Here is an 18,014-nt window from a genome sequence, read left to right on the forward strand (position 1 = left end):
AATTTGTTTGTATTTTCAGTAGAGATGGGGTTTCGCCCTGTTGGCCAGGCAGGTCTCGAACTCCTGACCTCAGGTGACTAACCTGCTTCAGCCTTCCAAAGTGCTGGGATTACAGAGGTGAGCCACCATGCCTGACCCCTGTCTAGATTTAGCTTTGGGAAAAAGTAAAGTTAAATCAAATGTAGGGCCTCCTAAATCAGGATCCCATGCCGAATTTTACTACTGGCACTAATCTGAGGCCATTCAGTGTGTCTGTTATATGTGGCTTACTTAATATTACTTTAAGAATTTGGTATGGTTCGGCCGGGCGCGGTGGCTCAAGCCTGTAATCCCAGCACTTTGGGAGGCCGAGACGGGCGGATCATGAGGTCAGGAGATCGAGACCATCCTGGCTAACACGGTGAAACCCCGTCTCTACTAAAAATACAAAAAACTAGCCGGGCGAGGTGGCGGGCGCCTGTAGTCCCAGCTACTCCGGAGGCTGAGGCAGGAGAATGGCGTAAAACCCGGGAGGCGAAGCTTGCAGTGAGCTGAGATCCGGCCACTGCACTCCAGCCCAGGAGACACAGCAAGACTCCGTCTCAAAAAAAAAAAAAAAAAAAAAAAAAAAAAAAAAAAAGAATTTGGTATGGTTCAATGAAATCCATCAGGATATCAAAATCATTAATTTTCATATAAATGATTTGGCCAGGATTATATTGGTAGTCCCTAACTAATGGATCATGACTTAGGAGTTGTAAATCAGTAGTCTGAAGTAAAGAACAGTTTTCCATTTTGGGAAAAATATAATACATATGGATGTAAAGGTGCTTTCATGAACACTGTTTAGTCCTCGGTATGTGAAACTTCATGGTGGTCAAGGAGTTCAACAGAACCTAGCCCCCTGATGAGCCTGTGAATGAATTTCACATCTCTCTTACCAGCTATGTCAGAGATTCATTTGTCTATTCAATGAGCAAAAATATTTGGGCTGAAATATTAAAACATACTGAAATCTCCATTAGAAAAAATAATGAATTATGGAAAAATAAAATGAGGTAAATTATTTCAATTAATTTGAGATTTCTGAAGCCTAAAAGTATCGGCGGAAACAAAAGTATCACCCGTTAAATAATTGGAGAGCATAAAAAAAGCATACAAAGTAAGTGCAGGATTGATACCGAAGTTCTGTGATTTAGGAGAGAAGGCTTCATAGAATACTTGAGACTAGAATGTGATAAAGAATAGGATGGAATGGGTAAGCCAACAAGGAAAGGAAAAACAACAACAGTATTTTTCTTTCTAATCAAATCCATACACATTATTTAGGTGACATACAAGTAGTTCTCAAACTTACTATTGATAGCAAGGCTACAGCCAGAATGATAAAATCACTAGTGTCCAAATAGTATGAAAAGCTTTTTTCATACTACCTTAAGTTGTTAAGGCAAGATTTCTTTCCATTGTGTTTCTTCTACCCAACCATGATCCAAGATTAACACTAATAAAAGACACCGTAAAATAAAGGGGAAGTATGTACAGGATGCAGCCACCAGGTGGCTTTTATTAGCTGTAAAAACAAACAAACAAAAACACAACTCTGATCATATTTCAATGCTTGGGGGAAATTTTGAATCAAAGTGTATGGTAAAATTGAATTTTTGAAATAGATAAACTTTGCATTTTAGCTGTTAAAATTCCCTCTTGAGGTTCTGGAATTCCCTATTTGAATAACTCTAAGATGGATCAAAGCTTCTGAAAGAATTATTACAGCTGTGTTCCAACACTAGGAGATACATGTAAATCATTTATTTTAGTAGCATTTTCCATCACTTGTTCTGACTAAAAAACATGAGATCTGAATTCAGATGATTATTACTGGCTAAACTTTACACACAGACATGCGTGGAGTAGAGCTTCATGTTCCAACACTTAATCCAGGAGAAACAAGGCAGGGATTAGAGATCTATAGAGTGCTTTTGTTACAAAGTCTGAATGATCACACCCTAATCCTGAAACAGAGTGACAGTGGAGTATTCCCCTACCTTTCCTTTCACAGTGTATACCAACCTTCTCCTGCCTGTTTTTATGACATAAGCGGGTTTTTATCTAGCCTGCAGAAGCTCAAAAAATTGTCCAAAGGACCATCCAGCAGCTGTTTTGCTAATGGTAGAGTCCAGCTCCACACCTGGCTTTAGATGTTCTTGTCAATAGAGAGCCGCATGGCTGTTCTAGGGTGCTAGGTGCAGCTCCAAAGGTGGCACAGGGGGCCTCCCCAGCCTGGCTACCAGCTGCAGTGCTTTGTGGTTGCATATGTGCACAGGGAAGGGGGTGTCACTTGCGGGGAGATGTGATTGTTTTAGTCAAATGATGCAAAAGAGATCTGTTAACACAGGCAAATTTCATCTCTTTAGGGGATCCCTCTCTTACCCCGACTCCTAAAATAAAATGTAGATATTGGTATCCAGCTGACTCAGTACTCATCTGCCCTCCCCAGTACTTACTTTCCATTTATTTCTAACCTAGAAGTCCTCTTCTAACAGAAAACCAAGTACTGTATGTTCTCTTACAAGTGGGAGCCAAATGATGAGAACACATGGACATAAAGAGGGAAACAGCAGACACTGGGGCCCACTGGAGGGTAGGAGAAGGGAGAGGAGCAGAAAAATCAACGAGTGCTAGGCTTTGTATCTGGGTGACAAAATAATCTGTACAACGAACCCCTGTGACACAAGTTTACCTATATAACAAACCTGCACATGTACCCCTGAACCTAAAATAAAAGTTAAAAAAAAAAAAAAAAAAAAAAAACCCTCTCCTGCCATACAATTACCCAAGAACACCAGTCCTTTATCTATCTCCTTAGGCAATGTTTGCGTCTTGTTAAACTAAAAGAAAAATATTAAGAGCATCTCCCATCTACAGCAAACCACTTTGCAAAGACCACTATGATTAGCTTTAGTTCTGTGAATAGAGTAGCTGATAAAGTATGTCTTAATAAGTCTTACACCATTGCTTATTGGGACAGCGAGTGTGGATTCTCATTCTCTAAAGTCTCCTCCAACTGTAAAATGATATAATTCTCTGATATTCAAAGCCAGGCATGGAGTTGGTCAGAGAACTCGAACTGAAAACTAAAACCTAGGTCAATTCCATAACAAGTAGACTTGTCCCAATAAACATTGTTTTGTCTTTAAATCTCTGCCTGCAGTCTGCAATTTGTTTTCAGATTAATTGTTTTTAGCACACATTTTGATAATCCATTGATGGACCGAGTTCTTCCTAATGAACTGGCTGGGCAAATGGGTGGACACACACAATCACTGCACACTGAAAAAGCCCTTTAATCCTACTCTTCTCTTCCAATGAACTCACCTCTCTCCTCACTTTACTGAAAAATTAAAGAATTCATTGTGTGTGCCAGACTTACATGTGGTCTAACAATTTCCTATGGAAAATGTACTGTATAGTAATTAAGATAAATCAAATTCACTTAATCTGCTCAAGTACTTTTATTGACCTCTCTGGCTTGGGAGGATTTTGAAGAACAAATCTTCCTCTAAGACTGAAACCTACCAAAGTATCCTATAGCTGGCAGCAATGATAGTTTGGGACTGTTGTTTATGTTGATTTAATAAAATGTTGGCACTGGTTAGCTGGAATAGATGCAGCAACTTCTTATACACTGTCAATCTGGCTGAATGATGCAGGCATGTGGAATAGCCATTATACTCTTTTCATAGTGTTTCTGTGAAATTCTGGTCTCTGCATATTCTGTATTAACTTTTCAACATCTCTTCTTATGGGCTTTGTAGAAAGGAGTAAAATAAGCTGCCAAAGCGTCAGGCATTTTATTTAGTTTGCGGTAGGTGTGGGCAGCAGCAGACCAATTCCTTCCTTGTTGAAGAAGAAATTGACTTGATTACTCAGTTTGACAACTTTTCATCGGGCAAAAGGACGGCCACCTAAAAGTACATAACTCCACTAGTCTATAAAGAGAACAATTATTCCCTCTCACATAACCATATAGTTTTTATTTTTCTTTTTGCTATTGCTTGGCATTTAGGAAGGGAGTGCAAGAAAGTGATTAACAGCTGCAGAATTAGAGTGCAGCCCAACTCCGGAGTTTGTGTCCCCCACAGAAGTGGGGGAACACAAAAAAATGCCCCTTATGGCATTAGAGCCAGCTAGTTTATGATCCCATGACTGCTGATTTAGCCTGATTTTGTCTTCTAAGTGCCCTCTTCGGTCTCCCCTCTTGCTCCTTATCTGTTTTCCCAGATCAGCATAACTTTACATGTGGCAGGTATCCAGAAATGCTTCCCATAATCCTTCAGTGTCCTTGGAGTCAAGTTTACCCGAACTGATTAGATTCTCCTTTCCCATGTTGAGCAGTCCTTCCTCTTTTTTTCTTATTCTACTTGTCCATTTATCTCCCTCTGACTGAACCCTCATCTGAATGGGGATGAAATATTTCACGACGACACTAGGGGTAAAAATTGGCTAAACAACTCAAACCAACAACTATAGGGTAGACTTTCTATATAAAAAGCAGTTTGCTTGAGGTTTGTAAGACTTCTGTTATAATGAAAACCAACTTTTTAAATCAGTAAGAAGTATATAAAAAGTTTCTCAAATAATGAAAACTTTACTTCAGTTCTAAATTGTAGGCAAAAAATAGAAGGAAAAGGTTATAGAAAGGATCAAAAGGAGTAGGGAATGGCAAACATCTGCTCCACCCAGATCTGAAGGTTACACTTGAGGATATTACCACCTCTTCCACTACAGAAGAAATCAGTCTAAGGCTACAATCCTGCAGGTTGGAGGTTCTTGTCTCTTAACAGTTTTGCTCATGAACCACAGGTCACACTTTTTGAAACCCCCTTTTCACTATTCAATGAACTGATGTATGTTTTTTCTTCTCATGCTGATTTTTACAGCTGCTCTCAAACTGTTGGTGTCAAACAATACCCTCTATTATGCCACTCTTCCGAGATAATGCTTTGTAGCGCTTTCCAGACTCAGTGAAATCTTAATACAACATTTTTTTTCTTAGCCTATGGATCTATGTTGATAGCAGGCAGAAAGGTTTACGTGTTAAATTTTTGATCTTTCCAATAACCCACGGGCCATGCCTTTATTATAATCTTCACAAGCAAAAAGCAAGTATGTGGCCATAGAAGAGTTCTGCCTTGAGACTTCTATGGCAGTGTTTGTCAAATTCCCCAGTAATAGAAACTCTTTTAAAAAATTCTCGAGATACAAATATGATACTAGTGAATACTTATAACTACTACCTGTCAGGCACCTTGCTTTTACATGCATTCTCATTTAATCCTCACAGATGCTTTTATACCCCTGTGAAGTTATAATGACTATAATGAATAGTATCCTCACAAATAGCATTATCCTCATTTTTATGTATGAGTAAACTGAAGCTCAGAGAGGTTAAGTTACCTTAACGTCACACATTAGTGAGCTGTGAATCTTTCTGGTTCTAGAACCCATGTTTTTAATGCCCCCTGGATCGTGCTGCCTCCTGACGGGGATGTGCGGGGAAGACGGTTTTTTGGGATTTACACCTACCCAGGTAGAACCAGGCATGGCCTTCTGTGAGGCTTCATTTACCTGGCTTGTCCTAGCTGGGGCCAAAAGGCTTGACTGCCTTTGTCATCTGGACTACATTCCATTTAGATATTCATTTTGATGTGGTAGGTCTTACAGTTAATTTTCATTTTTATCAGAAATGTATGTACACTGTTTTAAAATTAAATTACCACAAAAGCATTTCCTCCCTATTCCTAAATTTGGTTCCCCAGATGCAAGTATGTTTTACCATTTTGTCTATTTCTTCTGTTAATTAAATCCCTATGTCTAGACTGAGCTTTTCACAGGACGGTCAAATACTCCAGTCATGCCTTTGTTCTATTTGTTGTGTGTTTTTAATGGCACCATCTCTTTTGGAATTCCTACCATCTTTTGCCTCTGTTTTGAATCCCATAATTCCTGCATCACAAGTCTTCTTGTTTACTCCATTATTTTGTAGCACTTAAGAAATGTCTTGAGGAAAAGCTATAAAAGGCAGTATTTTTGAGTCCTTACATGTTTTAAAATTTGTGTTTTACTTTGATATATTCCTTAGCTGGAATATTAGGATATAATGAAGACTTTTGAAGGAATTGTTCTACTGTTTTCTCACTTCCAGTGTTACTGTTAAAAAGTCCAATGGCATTCTGATTCTGGATCCCTTTAACGGGACTCATTATTTTCTTCTGAGTTTTTAGGATTTGTCTTTATCACCCCAGCACTCTGAAATTTTGTTAACTCTTATGTTTTAGTCCTTTGTCTTTTTTTTTCATTTTGCTGGGCAGAGTAGGTCTTTTCAATCTGGAAACTCTTGTCTTTCAGTACTGGAACATTAATTACACAATTTCCGGGATAATTTTCTATCTCCTTTCCTGTTCTCTCTTCTAGAATTCCTACTAGTTGGGTACTATATTCTCTGGAATAATTCTCCAACTTTCTTCTCTCTCATTTTTTCATGTTTGACTTTTTGTTCCAGTATTTGTAAAATGTCCTCAACTTTATCTTCCAAAACTTCTATTTGAAGTTTCTTACTTCAAATAACTGTTTCCTGAAACTTTAAATTTTATCTTCTATGTACAATCAATATGAGACATTTCTCTTAGACCTATGATGTCATTCATCTGTGACAAAATGTGCTTCTTCAGAAGAAATTTTACCACCGCAAGTCATTTTTGTTATATAGGGTTTAATGAGACCAAAACAAAAATGTGCCTTTCAGTTCCCACGTTAATTAAATTTAGTGCAAAATAATTTCTTTGAAACTTGTCGAATATCACAAAATATTGGCCAAAAGAAAACCCCAAAAAAGTAGCCTGTATTTGTGGCATGCTAAAAATGGAGCTTCAGTGTACATAACTGTGAAATAAAAAGACATGGAGACAATTCCAGCAATCAGACTTGGCCAAAGCACAGGGCTTTTGGCAATGGCCTGGAACGAATGTGGAATGCATTGCCCATTTGAATCAAAGTCCAGATGGCTATGATTTCTTTTTTTTCCATTTTCAGTTCACTATAGTTCTATGGGCTTTTTTTGTTTTGGTTTTGTTTTTAGGCCTCTTAGCAAAAATTTAATCTCTGGAAAATATTTCATGTGAAAATACCCCATATGAGTGTGATTTCTGTAGATGACAAAGGTGTTTTTGTATCAACAATCTCTCGTTGCAAATAACAATGACAAAGGCATGTGCCACCATGCCCAGCTAATTTTTGTATTTTTCGTAGTGACGGGGTTTCTCCATGTTGGTCAGGCTGTTCTCAAACTCGGGACCTCATGTGATCAGCCTGCCTCGGCCTCCCAAAATGCTGGGATTACAGGCATGAACCACTGCACCTGGTGCCAGTTTTAAAGTTTTGAAAAGCAAAAACAGTAACAGGACAAGTATTTTGAGCCTCATTGCTCTCAGCTGAAAATTAGGATAAGCTTTATCTCATTAGAGTTTGCATGTGTTGTATTGCTTTATATATGTAGAATGACTAATACATCTCATACATAGTAAGCATTCAGAAAATGGCTGCCATTGTTGTAGCACTAGAATCTGTTGTCTTAGACTAGATACTAGCAGTTAATGCAATACCTCAGTGATCAAGAAACTGACTCAAATTTTTTTTCCTGCTCACTTAGTACCATCCGTACCAAACTGACAGCTGTCATCCTTCTGTTTTTCACTTACAAAATATCTTCTATGCATTCTGCATTCTTATTTAATTACAAACTTCTCAAAGATGGAAATTATTTATCCCCCAAAAGCCTTAAGCAAATCTGAGACTCTCAAAATATTATCAGCTGACTCAGGTTGACTTTTGAATTCAATGTTCTTTCACTGCTAAGTCCACTTGCTGCTGAAAGGAAATCTTAATTTCAGGCAAATGGCAAACTGCTTTATTGTTTACATTTCTTTAAAGGATTTGCTTTGCTTACATATTTTATGAATAAAAATTGCTAAATACTGCACAATAATTTGATGAATAATTCTTAAGGATACAATCAAAGCGACTTATAATTCCAAGGGACCTAGGGTTGTTTGGGGTTTTGTTTAACAAAAGGTTAAGGGACTGGCCGATTATGAATTTGGAGTATGGAGGGAGAGAAATGTCTGTGTTTGTGTTCCTGCTCTTCATAAGGCAACATTACTATGCCTCTTTTCTGGAGACATCAGAGCATCCTGTGATCCACAGAAGACCCAAGTTCCAGCAATACAACTAGGAGTCCTTGCAAAGAAACACTTATGTGTATCTATTCCCATAGTTTAGTCCACAGTTAAATATACTAATTATAGCTTAGTCTAGTAGTTCTCAAACATCACTGGGCACATGACTCACCTAGGGAAGTTATAACTTCTTACCTGAATCTCCTCAAAAATTGCTTCAATACCTAGAGTACGACAAGAAATTTGCAGTTTAACACACTTTCACCACTGTCACCCTATGATGTGATTCTGACATAAGTAGTCCAAACCCCACGGTGAGGAAGATGGCCTAAGTCCAGGATTATACTCAGGGTTGGTATAACAGAAAATAAAATGGAATCTTGCCACTTCTTGGCCCCAGGAAGTAGCTGAGACATCTTAAAGAAACTGGTTCCTTGTTACTGGAATTAGCCTTTGTCTACCATATACCACTTTTTTATATGTCTATTAACCTGGCAAGTCATTTGTACGAATTTGGAGATTTTTAAAGACAACCATCTTTTTTATTAATGCTTACTCAAACCTTAGACAAGCTGTTCAGGTAGTAAAACTAAGAAATCATTTTTCTTTCCTCAACCTACTTCTGGAACATGTTACCATTCACTGTCGTAATTTCAAAATAGAATCAGGAGGGATGTCAGTATAATAGGGGAATGTTGCCTCCTAGCCCTCAAGAATGTATTGCAAGTGTTTTTTTTATTTTCTCAACAGTTATGAATTCCAGGTGAAACCCAAAAACCCGCTTGGTGAAGGCCCGGTCAGCAACACAGTGGCATTCAGTACTGAATCAGGTAATTACATCAACAGTAATTCCCAAAAACAATGTAAAAGGGCCACAGTGGAGCAATGTTTTGCATAGGAAGCTTGTTTGAAACCCAGCTAAACACTACATAATACTGTTTCTTGAATTTCTAAAAACTCATTTGTGGGAAAAAGCAAACTGATGAAGGCTTAGAGAAACACCATTTATGTTTTTCCTCACTTAAAGACACATCAGTTTAATTTAAAAAGCATAATCTATACCCTTCCAAAAAGCTAGTGAATGAATCCTCCTCTGTATGCCTAGAATCAAAATACCCGTGAGTGCATCCACAAAGGGAACACATGATACTTTAATAACAGCTGTGAAATTTTCCAATTAGACCTTACAAGTTCCAATTCCTTAATGAGATACATCTGCACAAACAGCATTAATATTTGCATAATTTTTATACCAACTGTAGTTCATGGCATCTTGGTGACTTTTACCATAAAGTTTTTGTATCAAACTAAAAGCAGCAGCTTTTGAAATTCAAGTGAAGGCTGGAACAGCGACAACTGTTCCTAACTACTCAAATTACATGTAACAGATACAGCTGAATACCTACCAGGCAGATTATTCAATCAAGAACAATTTCCAAAACAAAGCAAACTTTAGCAAAAGAGTACCACTTTGCAAATAAGACTTTGTAACTGTAAGCACCCATCATCTTCGCCATGCCACTGGAATGTTGGGGTTTTATCTAGTAAGGTCTGACTTTTGTATTTATCTCTCCTCAGCGGACCCAAGAGTGAGTGAGCCAGTTTCTGGTAAGTACCTGTCTCAATGAGACACAACTACATGCTTTTCTAAACTTATTCAACTGACCAGGCATGGCAGAATCTGAATTATGATTTCGCGTTTTTCCACTTAGTCTTCTTATAATACCAAACGGGTGTGAACGTTTACCTACACATTGTACAACACTGAGGACCCATGATGTTCTGGGAACAAGGTGGACATTTTGAAATTTGCTTTCACTCATGCACCAGGCTTATTATTATTTAATAAAATAGCCAGTGTAATCCCAGCACTCTGAGAAGCTGAGGTGGGAGAATTGCTTGAGCCCAGGAGTTGGAGACCAGCCTGGCAATATAGTGAGACTCCCTCTCTACAAAAAATTTACAAATAAAAAATTAGCTAGGCATGATGATGCACACCTGTGGTCCTAGCTACTTGGGAGGCTGAGGTGGGATGTTCGCTTGAGCCCAGGGGGTTAATGCTACAGTGAGCCATGATCTAGCTTGCGCAACAGAGTGAGATCCTGTCTCAAAAAAAAAGAAAAAATATAACACCCTCATTTCCACTTTTAATAACAAGTCATATTAAAGCAGTTGTCTAAATTTTATAACATGCTACAAAAAAGAAACCTAAATTTCTCCTAAATGACACTGCCTACATCTAGCTCTGCAGAGGCTATTCAACACCTAAATACCTTAACATACTGCTCTCAGATTTAACTATTGACAGAAACTTATTCTGGGGTTTACTTGTTTAAATCCTTCTAATATTTTTGGCTCCAATATTTAGCATGGGGGGGAAAAAGGTATCAGCAAGTTGACAAATTCTGCAAACTGATTTCTTAAAGTATCTGACCTAAGAGTCAGATACTAAACTCAAACTGTTTTCCTTATGTAGCAGGAAGAGATGCCATCTGGACGGAAAGACCCTTTGATTCAGACTCTTACTCAGAGTGTAAGGGCAAACAGTATGTCAAAAGGACATGGTATAAAAAATTTGTAGGAGTGCAGCTGTGCAACTCTCTCAGATACAAGATTTACTTGAGTGACTCCCTCACAGGTAAGCAGCAGGGCTACCAGCTGTTTTCAGCCCTTAACTTATGGGAATGTTTTGCAGCATTGTACAACTTGATCTTTTCTTAAAGAGTTTTAGGCACTAATGGGTGCTGTAAACACAAGTTTTCCTCTAAGCAAAATGTTATAGAAATGGTTATCATTCCGAGAAAACAAGGATTTAAGACATGCTATTAGAAGGTAAATAATAAAAATGCAATTATAAAACAGTGCCATCATGGCAAACTGGAATGTACATTCACTAACCATGGTCAAACTCCATTTTGTTACAACCATCCAGGGATAAAAAGCCTATTGACAATAAAGTGACTAAATCTAACAATAACCATGGAACGAATATAACATCTTCAAGATGCTAGAAGAGCTACAACCCCCTGCTCCATGCCCAATAGGTTATAATTTTCTATATTCATAGAGTAAAAATGTTTAATGAATAAGGCTGGCCCTAACATAAAAAAGTAGGTATTTTTTCAGTGATTCAACTCTTCTAGGTGCTGAACACAAAGCAGCATAAAAGGTATTTCCTACTTTCCTATAGCTTACCTCTCCTTCCTTTCCTTAGTAAGGAGAGATAGACAATACATAAGTAAGTAAACATTTCATAGAGGTAAAGAACAATTTTCAAAAAGGTGAAGGCCTAACAAGTTAGCACTAGCTAAGGAGAAAACTGGGAAGGAACTAACCACACAAAGGTCTAGAGGAAAGAGGTCAAAGGCCTAAGGCAGAATACACCTGGCCAGTTCCACCAGTATGGCCCAGACTTAGTAAGTGGAGGGGCAGGCAGGTGTGAAATCATGTGGAGCTTTGAAATCAGGTAAGAACTTTGGATTTTATTCTGAGTATAATGGGAGACTGCTGGAGAAATTTATGGAGAGAACATTATCTGACATGCATTTTTAAAAGATCACTAATCTCTGATAAGGGGAGGGGAGGAAGAATACAGGTAGGCAAGAGACATTGTTGGTTTGAACTAGAGTAATAGAGAATGAAGGGAGAAAGTACAAAAACAGTAATGATGATTTCAGAATTGTCACATTTCAAAGTAAGAAAGTAACACTTTATCCTTTTAATTTCTGGTTCTTCAGGAAAATTTTATAACATAGGTGATCAGAGGGGTCATGGAGAAGATCACTGCCAGTTTGTGGATTCATTTTTAGATGGACGCACCGGGCAGCAACTCACTTCTGACCAGTTACCAATCAAAGAAGGTATGTTTTCTGATCCTCCTCATAAGCAACAGAGTTTTACAGATTAACCCAGAAATAAAACAAGCTGAGGAAAGCAATCAATTTAAGAAGAATTCTATAGTACTGCTGCTCCACATATCACATATCTAGGAAAAAATGAAGACTTCAATATAAGTTTCTCAGCTTAGAAAACTTGGAGCCAAGGGAAATTAGACGGACATAATATAAATGCATTCTACTTCAAGAAAATCTAAACTTGCACAAACAGCTACAAAAAAGCAGTTTCCCAAACTTAAATCATTCATGTATTAGTGTTACGGGTTTTGTCATACTGAGTGCACTTGCATTATTATTTCCTTAAGAAAAAAAAAAAAAATTTTAACTACTGCTACCGTAAATGGAAAAAATTGTACTTAACTTGCAAGTAACTGTATAAATATAATTAAAATAGAATAATTCTGTGGGAAATGAATAACCTCTGTAAATTGCTAAAGACCCATTGGCACCAAGCTGTGTAATGAGGACTGAATGAGACTTAAAATTAATCCTTGTCTAAGCAGTGCAGAAGAGGGTAAATTAATTGTTCCTATTAGTCCGGAATCACCTGGAGGTTCTCTAAATAAACTATTTGATTCCATTTTTCAGTAACACATTTTGTTCACGGGCACTTAAAAATACCAACAATACTAAAAGATGACCTACTAAGTTCTGTGAACACACTTAATGGGCAGTGAAACTGTCCCTACCAACCATCCCTCCTAACCTGACATGGCAAATGTCAACAATTTCTCAGGTGCCCATTTTGCCAACCATGACTACACCTCAGGAAAAAACACCAGAGCTTCTTGCTCTGTTTTCTAAATTACCTCGCTTCACTAAGATTAGCCTTCAGCTATTCAACGACATCCTTCAATCTATAAGCTATGAGGGCAAAAATACAATACAGCAGCTATTAAAATGAAACTATTTTCTCTCTCAGGTTATTTCAGAGCAGTTCGCCAGGAACCTGTCCAGTTTGGAGAAATAGGTGGTCACACCCAAATCAATTATGTTCAGTGGTACGAATGTGGGACTACAATTCCTGGAAAATGGTAGATGCTGCAAAGTTACCTTCTGTTTCATCATGGCAAACAAAAGCATTGAAAATACTATGTCACATTCATTCAAAGCTATTTTGTTTACTATGTATAAAAGTCTACAATCTAATAGCAATACTAGATGTTTATTATTAGAAAAGATTGCTGAGAGTATTTATCAGGTTTTACAAAGTCATTTTAAGAAAGCAAGATATTGATGTTAACAGAATAACATTTTTGGGGAAGCTGGCTCCCTATTCTTGGTATTTTAAGAGATCGTTTGTATATTATTTATCACACTGTTGTAATGATGTTTTGAGATACTTTTATAACAAAATTAACATCAAAAAAGGTATATACTTTTTTAAAATATTTACTTTTATTGATGTGTACTCTTCCTATTGACAAGTTAATTCCATAAATCTCTACTTAGTTTAACTTATTGGATCAAATTATCTTCAGCATATATATCTGGGGAAAAAAGGTCCGAATTTTCACATTTATATTTAAACTTCAATTTTTTAGCAACAGCTGAATAGCTTTGTGGAGGAGTTTAATAGTTACACATTCATGCTAATATACATTTCCTTTAAACATCCACAAATTCTTAAAAAGACTGAATCAGTAAATTTCAGCTAAAAACGGAGTCTGATATATTGTTTCAAAAGATACATTTTTACCCACCATAAATGTTACAATATCTGAATATGCTTTGTCAAACTATCCCTTTATGCAATTGTCTTCATACTGTTTTTATGATTCTAATTAAGCTGTATGTACAGACTGAATGTGAAGTCTGAGCACAAAAATAATGCACGATGAGATCGCCTACCATTTTATAGGATATTTACTATGTATTTATACGTTAAGACCTCTATGAATGAATGTATCAGAGAATGTCTTTGTAACTGTTTAATTCAATCTGTAATAAAAATCTGACTCATTTCTATTAAAAAGGTATTTTCCTTTAGGCGGGGAATGGGAATCCTTGCTGCACTGCTGCAGTCATTCTGAAAGGACCTTTCCCTGTACTTACTTACTTACCTTTCAACATGCTTCCATCTTATCAATGCTACATTTTGTATTTTTCACGTAAGTATAAATTCTGCAATAAAGAGATGTAATTTTTTTTAAAAGATTGAGTTTTTTTTTAATTTCTGAATAGTTCATCAGTATGTTAACTATACCTTTTATCTCAGAAGGAAAATCACAAAGTTATCCAGGCTCTACCAAACCCCCATCATATCTATTGTTTTTGTCCACATTAACCTTTCATCCTATGAAGTAATAAAGTTCATTTTAAACCAACAATTACCAATGCATTTTTTTTTCAAAGGAAGGACAAAAACCAAATGGCACTGTTTTCGCTGAATGGAAATCTGTAAGTTAAAATGTTAAAATGTTTATACTTCATTTTAAGACCAAACACCAATAAGGACTTCTGAAAAATTGTTTTTTCACATAATGTTAATGACTAAATTAAATTTCAAGACCACTAATGGATTCAATCATCTTTATTAACCTATCAGTGTTACATTTTATACATAATATCTTGTTGTATTCTCCAAGGGCTCTACTTTAGTACATCATGTTAATAGTAAAAAGGCAAGTAAGATGGCTAAACCTCACCCTAGCATTTTAATATCCTCTGGACAAAGGAAGCTAGAAAGTCAATCACTTTATACACGTAAGAGTAGTGTTCCAAAGTAACTAAGAAGCTGCTACATTTTTAAGCAGGAAGGAAAAAACTTTCATTTTGGTCTTTGTGTTCCAGCAAATTATACTTTCAATTAACAGCAACAATGATATCATAAAAAATGCTCTGCTTTTTAAATTTCTGAACTTCAATAAAAATTAAAATAGTACTGGAGTCTTTTGGGAGGCCAATAGCTAGCAGCTACATTAACTGGTGTAGATGAGCCTCCTTATCGATAACCAGGTCCAGGTTGGGTATAGCCCTGACCAAAGGGAGGACGGTTACGTGCATAAGGATTAGGCCCACTTGGAGGAGGGGTCATGGTACTTCCAGGAAGTGAAGTAAAACCTGGTCTTGGCTGATAGGCCCCAGGTTGGCTTGGAGCCATTCCAGGTTGAGAGGCAGGAGCCACAGTATAATTAGTAGGCTGAGAAGTTTGGGCAGTGTAAGTTTGTGCAGGATAATTGCTCGCCTGGTACTGCTGTGGCGGCTGAGCAGGCAGTTGTTGAGGCTGACCAGAAAAGGCAGGAGCTGGTGCCTGGGAAGTTGGTTGCTGGCCATATCCCTGGAACTGCTGAGGTTGTTGGGGTCCAGTCTGCTGACTATAGCTTGCTGAAAAGGCAAAATAAATAACATGTATCTTATCTTTTAGTAAAACTTTTCCAAAGAATTAGTCTTACTGTTAGGTGGACCAAAAATGGTGAGAAATTTAATAAATATGTATGTAACAAGCAGAGTGGTAGATTCCATCACATAATATTTCAAGACCAAGTAGTTATCAAAGAGGCATTCTCTACAATTTTTTAAACCCTCTGAGACATAATCCCTGAGAGCAAATTCCTGCCATAGCATAATTCCTAGAACAGATGCTCAAATGATAAAAGAATTATTATACTTTCTAGGAAGACCAAACATGGGAAGGCTAAACAGTCATTAACCAGGTTTTCAGGGGAGACCTACTTAACAGTATCAAATAAAAACACATTGTGGAGAATGAACATTTTTATATGAAATAATACTATAAATACATCTTATTATACTAATTAGGTGCTTTAAATTTTGCTCACTCTATAAAAACTAAGCCATTAAGAATAAATACAAAGTACCATTTTCACAATCTTTAAAATCTTTCATTTCTTTTAGATTGGTATCTGATGCTTTTTGCCTTTACGACTCAAAATTTTGACTTAGCAGTACAGCATAACACATAAAAAGCATACCATATTGCCCCATAAAAAGCAACATCTATATTCATTATTTACTAGGATGTAATTTTTTTTACAACGAAAGTCGGCTTCACTGAAAACTTTTATCTCTACCATGAAACACACCTGCAGCTACTTGCAATGAAACCTCTCCATTGACTGGAATCCTGTCAGCATTAAATACCAGATACATAAGAAAATTATTAAAATATGTACAACCCTGCATTAAAAAAAAAAAGGATTGAATGAATTTGAGTATATTCTGAACTCACCTTGAACCTGGGTTCAAAATTTACTCATGAAAGAAACCTTTATGACATAGTCCATGAACAAAACTGGAAAAGGTCAGAGGGCAACTGGCAAACCAACAGTGTCAAAGATGGTCCAATGTTACCACCACCACCTCTTAGTCTCCAAGCAGAGTATTTAGTTGACTATTTCCATATCTCTCAATCAAATTCAAGTTAATAGACTAGTAGGATCAGAAATACAAAGATCATAATTCGAAAAAACTAAATTTTACTCAGAGTGAAGACTCTGACTAAATAAGAGCAACCTTAGTTCTTAATAAGTAAATCAAGTATCTTTAACCCATTTAACTCACGGTAGCATCTGAACACTGACCTAAAACCAATTCATAAAAAATTCTGAATGTCATACAATTTCTCCTATCCTCTACATAAAACTTACATTTTCACTATAAGGTTTTGGAGAAACAGATGGATTCAGCTTTATACTGAAAATGCCTATTCATTTTAAGACTGTGAGAAAAAAGAAAAGTGCCTTTTCATCCTGGCACCCGAAATCTAAATTGTTTTTTTAACTGGGCCTGGAAGTAATCTGATCCTTAATTATTGCTTAGGGGAGGGAATAACCCTACAGGCCGAAGATTTCATTAGCAGCCCACCAGTCTCTTAAACATAATGTGGCAATGCTTCTATCACTGTGTGTGTGTGTGCGCGCGCATGTGTGTGTGTAGTCTCCCTTCCATTCCTCCAAAATAATAAGTAACTTTAGGTGAAGGACATCAGAAATAGCAAAAAATGGACATATGGAAATTATGTGGGGTTTTTTTTGAATACACAGGACATCTAGCCTTTTATGGAAGAAGTCTACCAACTCCAGTCTAGGTTGTAGAACGCAGAATGATACAGGGAAATACTGAACTGGTCTAGCTCCCTCCACTGAATGGCTATATGTGCTTTGACAAGTCACAATCTCTTTGAAAACTAGTTGCCTCATTTATAAAATGCAAAAGCCTGAGTCCCACACCCAATCAAATGAAATTCAAAAATCTCTGGGAATGCAGCCCCTACACAAAGCCACCCCCAGGTGATTCTAAAGCACAGTGAGGGCTGAAATTAAATGACAACTAAATCTCTTCAGTTCTGCTATTCTTTCTATAAATCACATCATTTGTAACACTGATTTTTTTTTAAAAGAACTGCATCCTAAAAATAACCTTCCTCCTGATATATTCCAAACTTAAGTTCTATATATTTCATACAATTAAAAACAAGTAGCTACAGGTTAAGTCACTCCACAGCAAATAAGATCTAAATAAAATTATTTGTGCTAAAATATTTCAAACTTTAATTAATGACAGAATGGTACGGTCTAGGTCAGGAGTCAGCAAACTTTTCTGTAAAGAGCCAGACAGTAAATATTTTAGGCTTTGTGGGTCACATGGTCTTCTGTTGCCACTACTCAATTCTGCCATTCTAGTGACCAAGCAGCAGTAGAGAATATAAAAATAAAAGTAGAAGTGTGTTCTAATAAAACTTTATTCAAAAAAAACAGGCAATAGTCCAGATTTGGCCTGTGGGCTATACTTTACTGACTCCTGCTCTAGCTGATACCACAAAACTCCATAAAATAGAATTTAGACAAGATTCAACTTGCATAAATTATTTTTAATTACAGTTGAAATTGTGATACTTTGATCTTTGGCTGTGAAACAAGCATTGGACACAAACTCTCTCTCT

The 18,014-nt window shown here is 36.9% G+C and overlaps 2 protein-coding genes across 13 annotated transcripts in view; one reads left to right on the forward strand and one right to left on the reverse strand.

Moving 5' to 3' along the window:
- Positions 1-14,434, forward strand: part of ABI3BP (ABI family member 3 binding protein) — a 251,566-nt gene extending 237,132 nt beyond the window's left edge. For 8 of the 9 annotated variants that reach the window (XM_031935108.1, XM_031935102.1, XM_031935104.1 and 5 more), the window contains 5 exons: positions 8,964-9,043; positions 9,792-9,821; positions 10,690-10,851; positions 11,951-12,073; positions 13,032-14,434. In XM_031935108.1, coding sequence (XP_031790968.1) covers positions 8,964-9,043; positions 9,792-9,821; positions 10,690-10,851; positions 11,951-12,073; positions 13,032-13,147 — 511 coding nt within the window. In that variant the 3' untranslated portion in view covers positions 13,148-14,434. The remainder of the gene's footprint in view (positions 1-8,963; positions 9,044-9,791; positions 9,822-10,689; positions 10,852-11,950; positions 12,074-13,031) is intronic. The other variant, XM_031935109.1, reaches the window with a different exon arrangement.
- Positions 14,435-14,624: 190 nt separating this feature from the next.
- Positions 14,625-18,014, reverse strand: part of TFG (trafficking from ER to golgi regulator) — a 39,441-nt gene continuing 36,051 nt past the window's right edge. For all 4 annotated transcript variants that reach the window (XM_023212178.1, XM_023212186.1, XM_023212160.1 and 1 more), the window contains one exon: positions 14,625-15,436. In XM_023212178.1, coding sequence (XP_023067946.1) covers positions 15,054-15,436 — 383 coding nt within the window. In that variant the 3' untranslated portion in view covers positions 14,625-15,053. The remainder of the gene's footprint in view (positions 15,437-18,014) is intronic.

This window comes from Piliocolobus tephrosceles, chromosome 2, assembly GCF_002776525.5.
Source record: "Piliocolobus tephrosceles isolate RC106 chromosome 2, ASM277652v3, whole genome shotgun sequence".
Lineage (NCBI taxonomy): Eukaryota > Metazoa > Chordata > Mammalia > Primates > Cercopithecidae > Piliocolobus > Piliocolobus tephrosceles.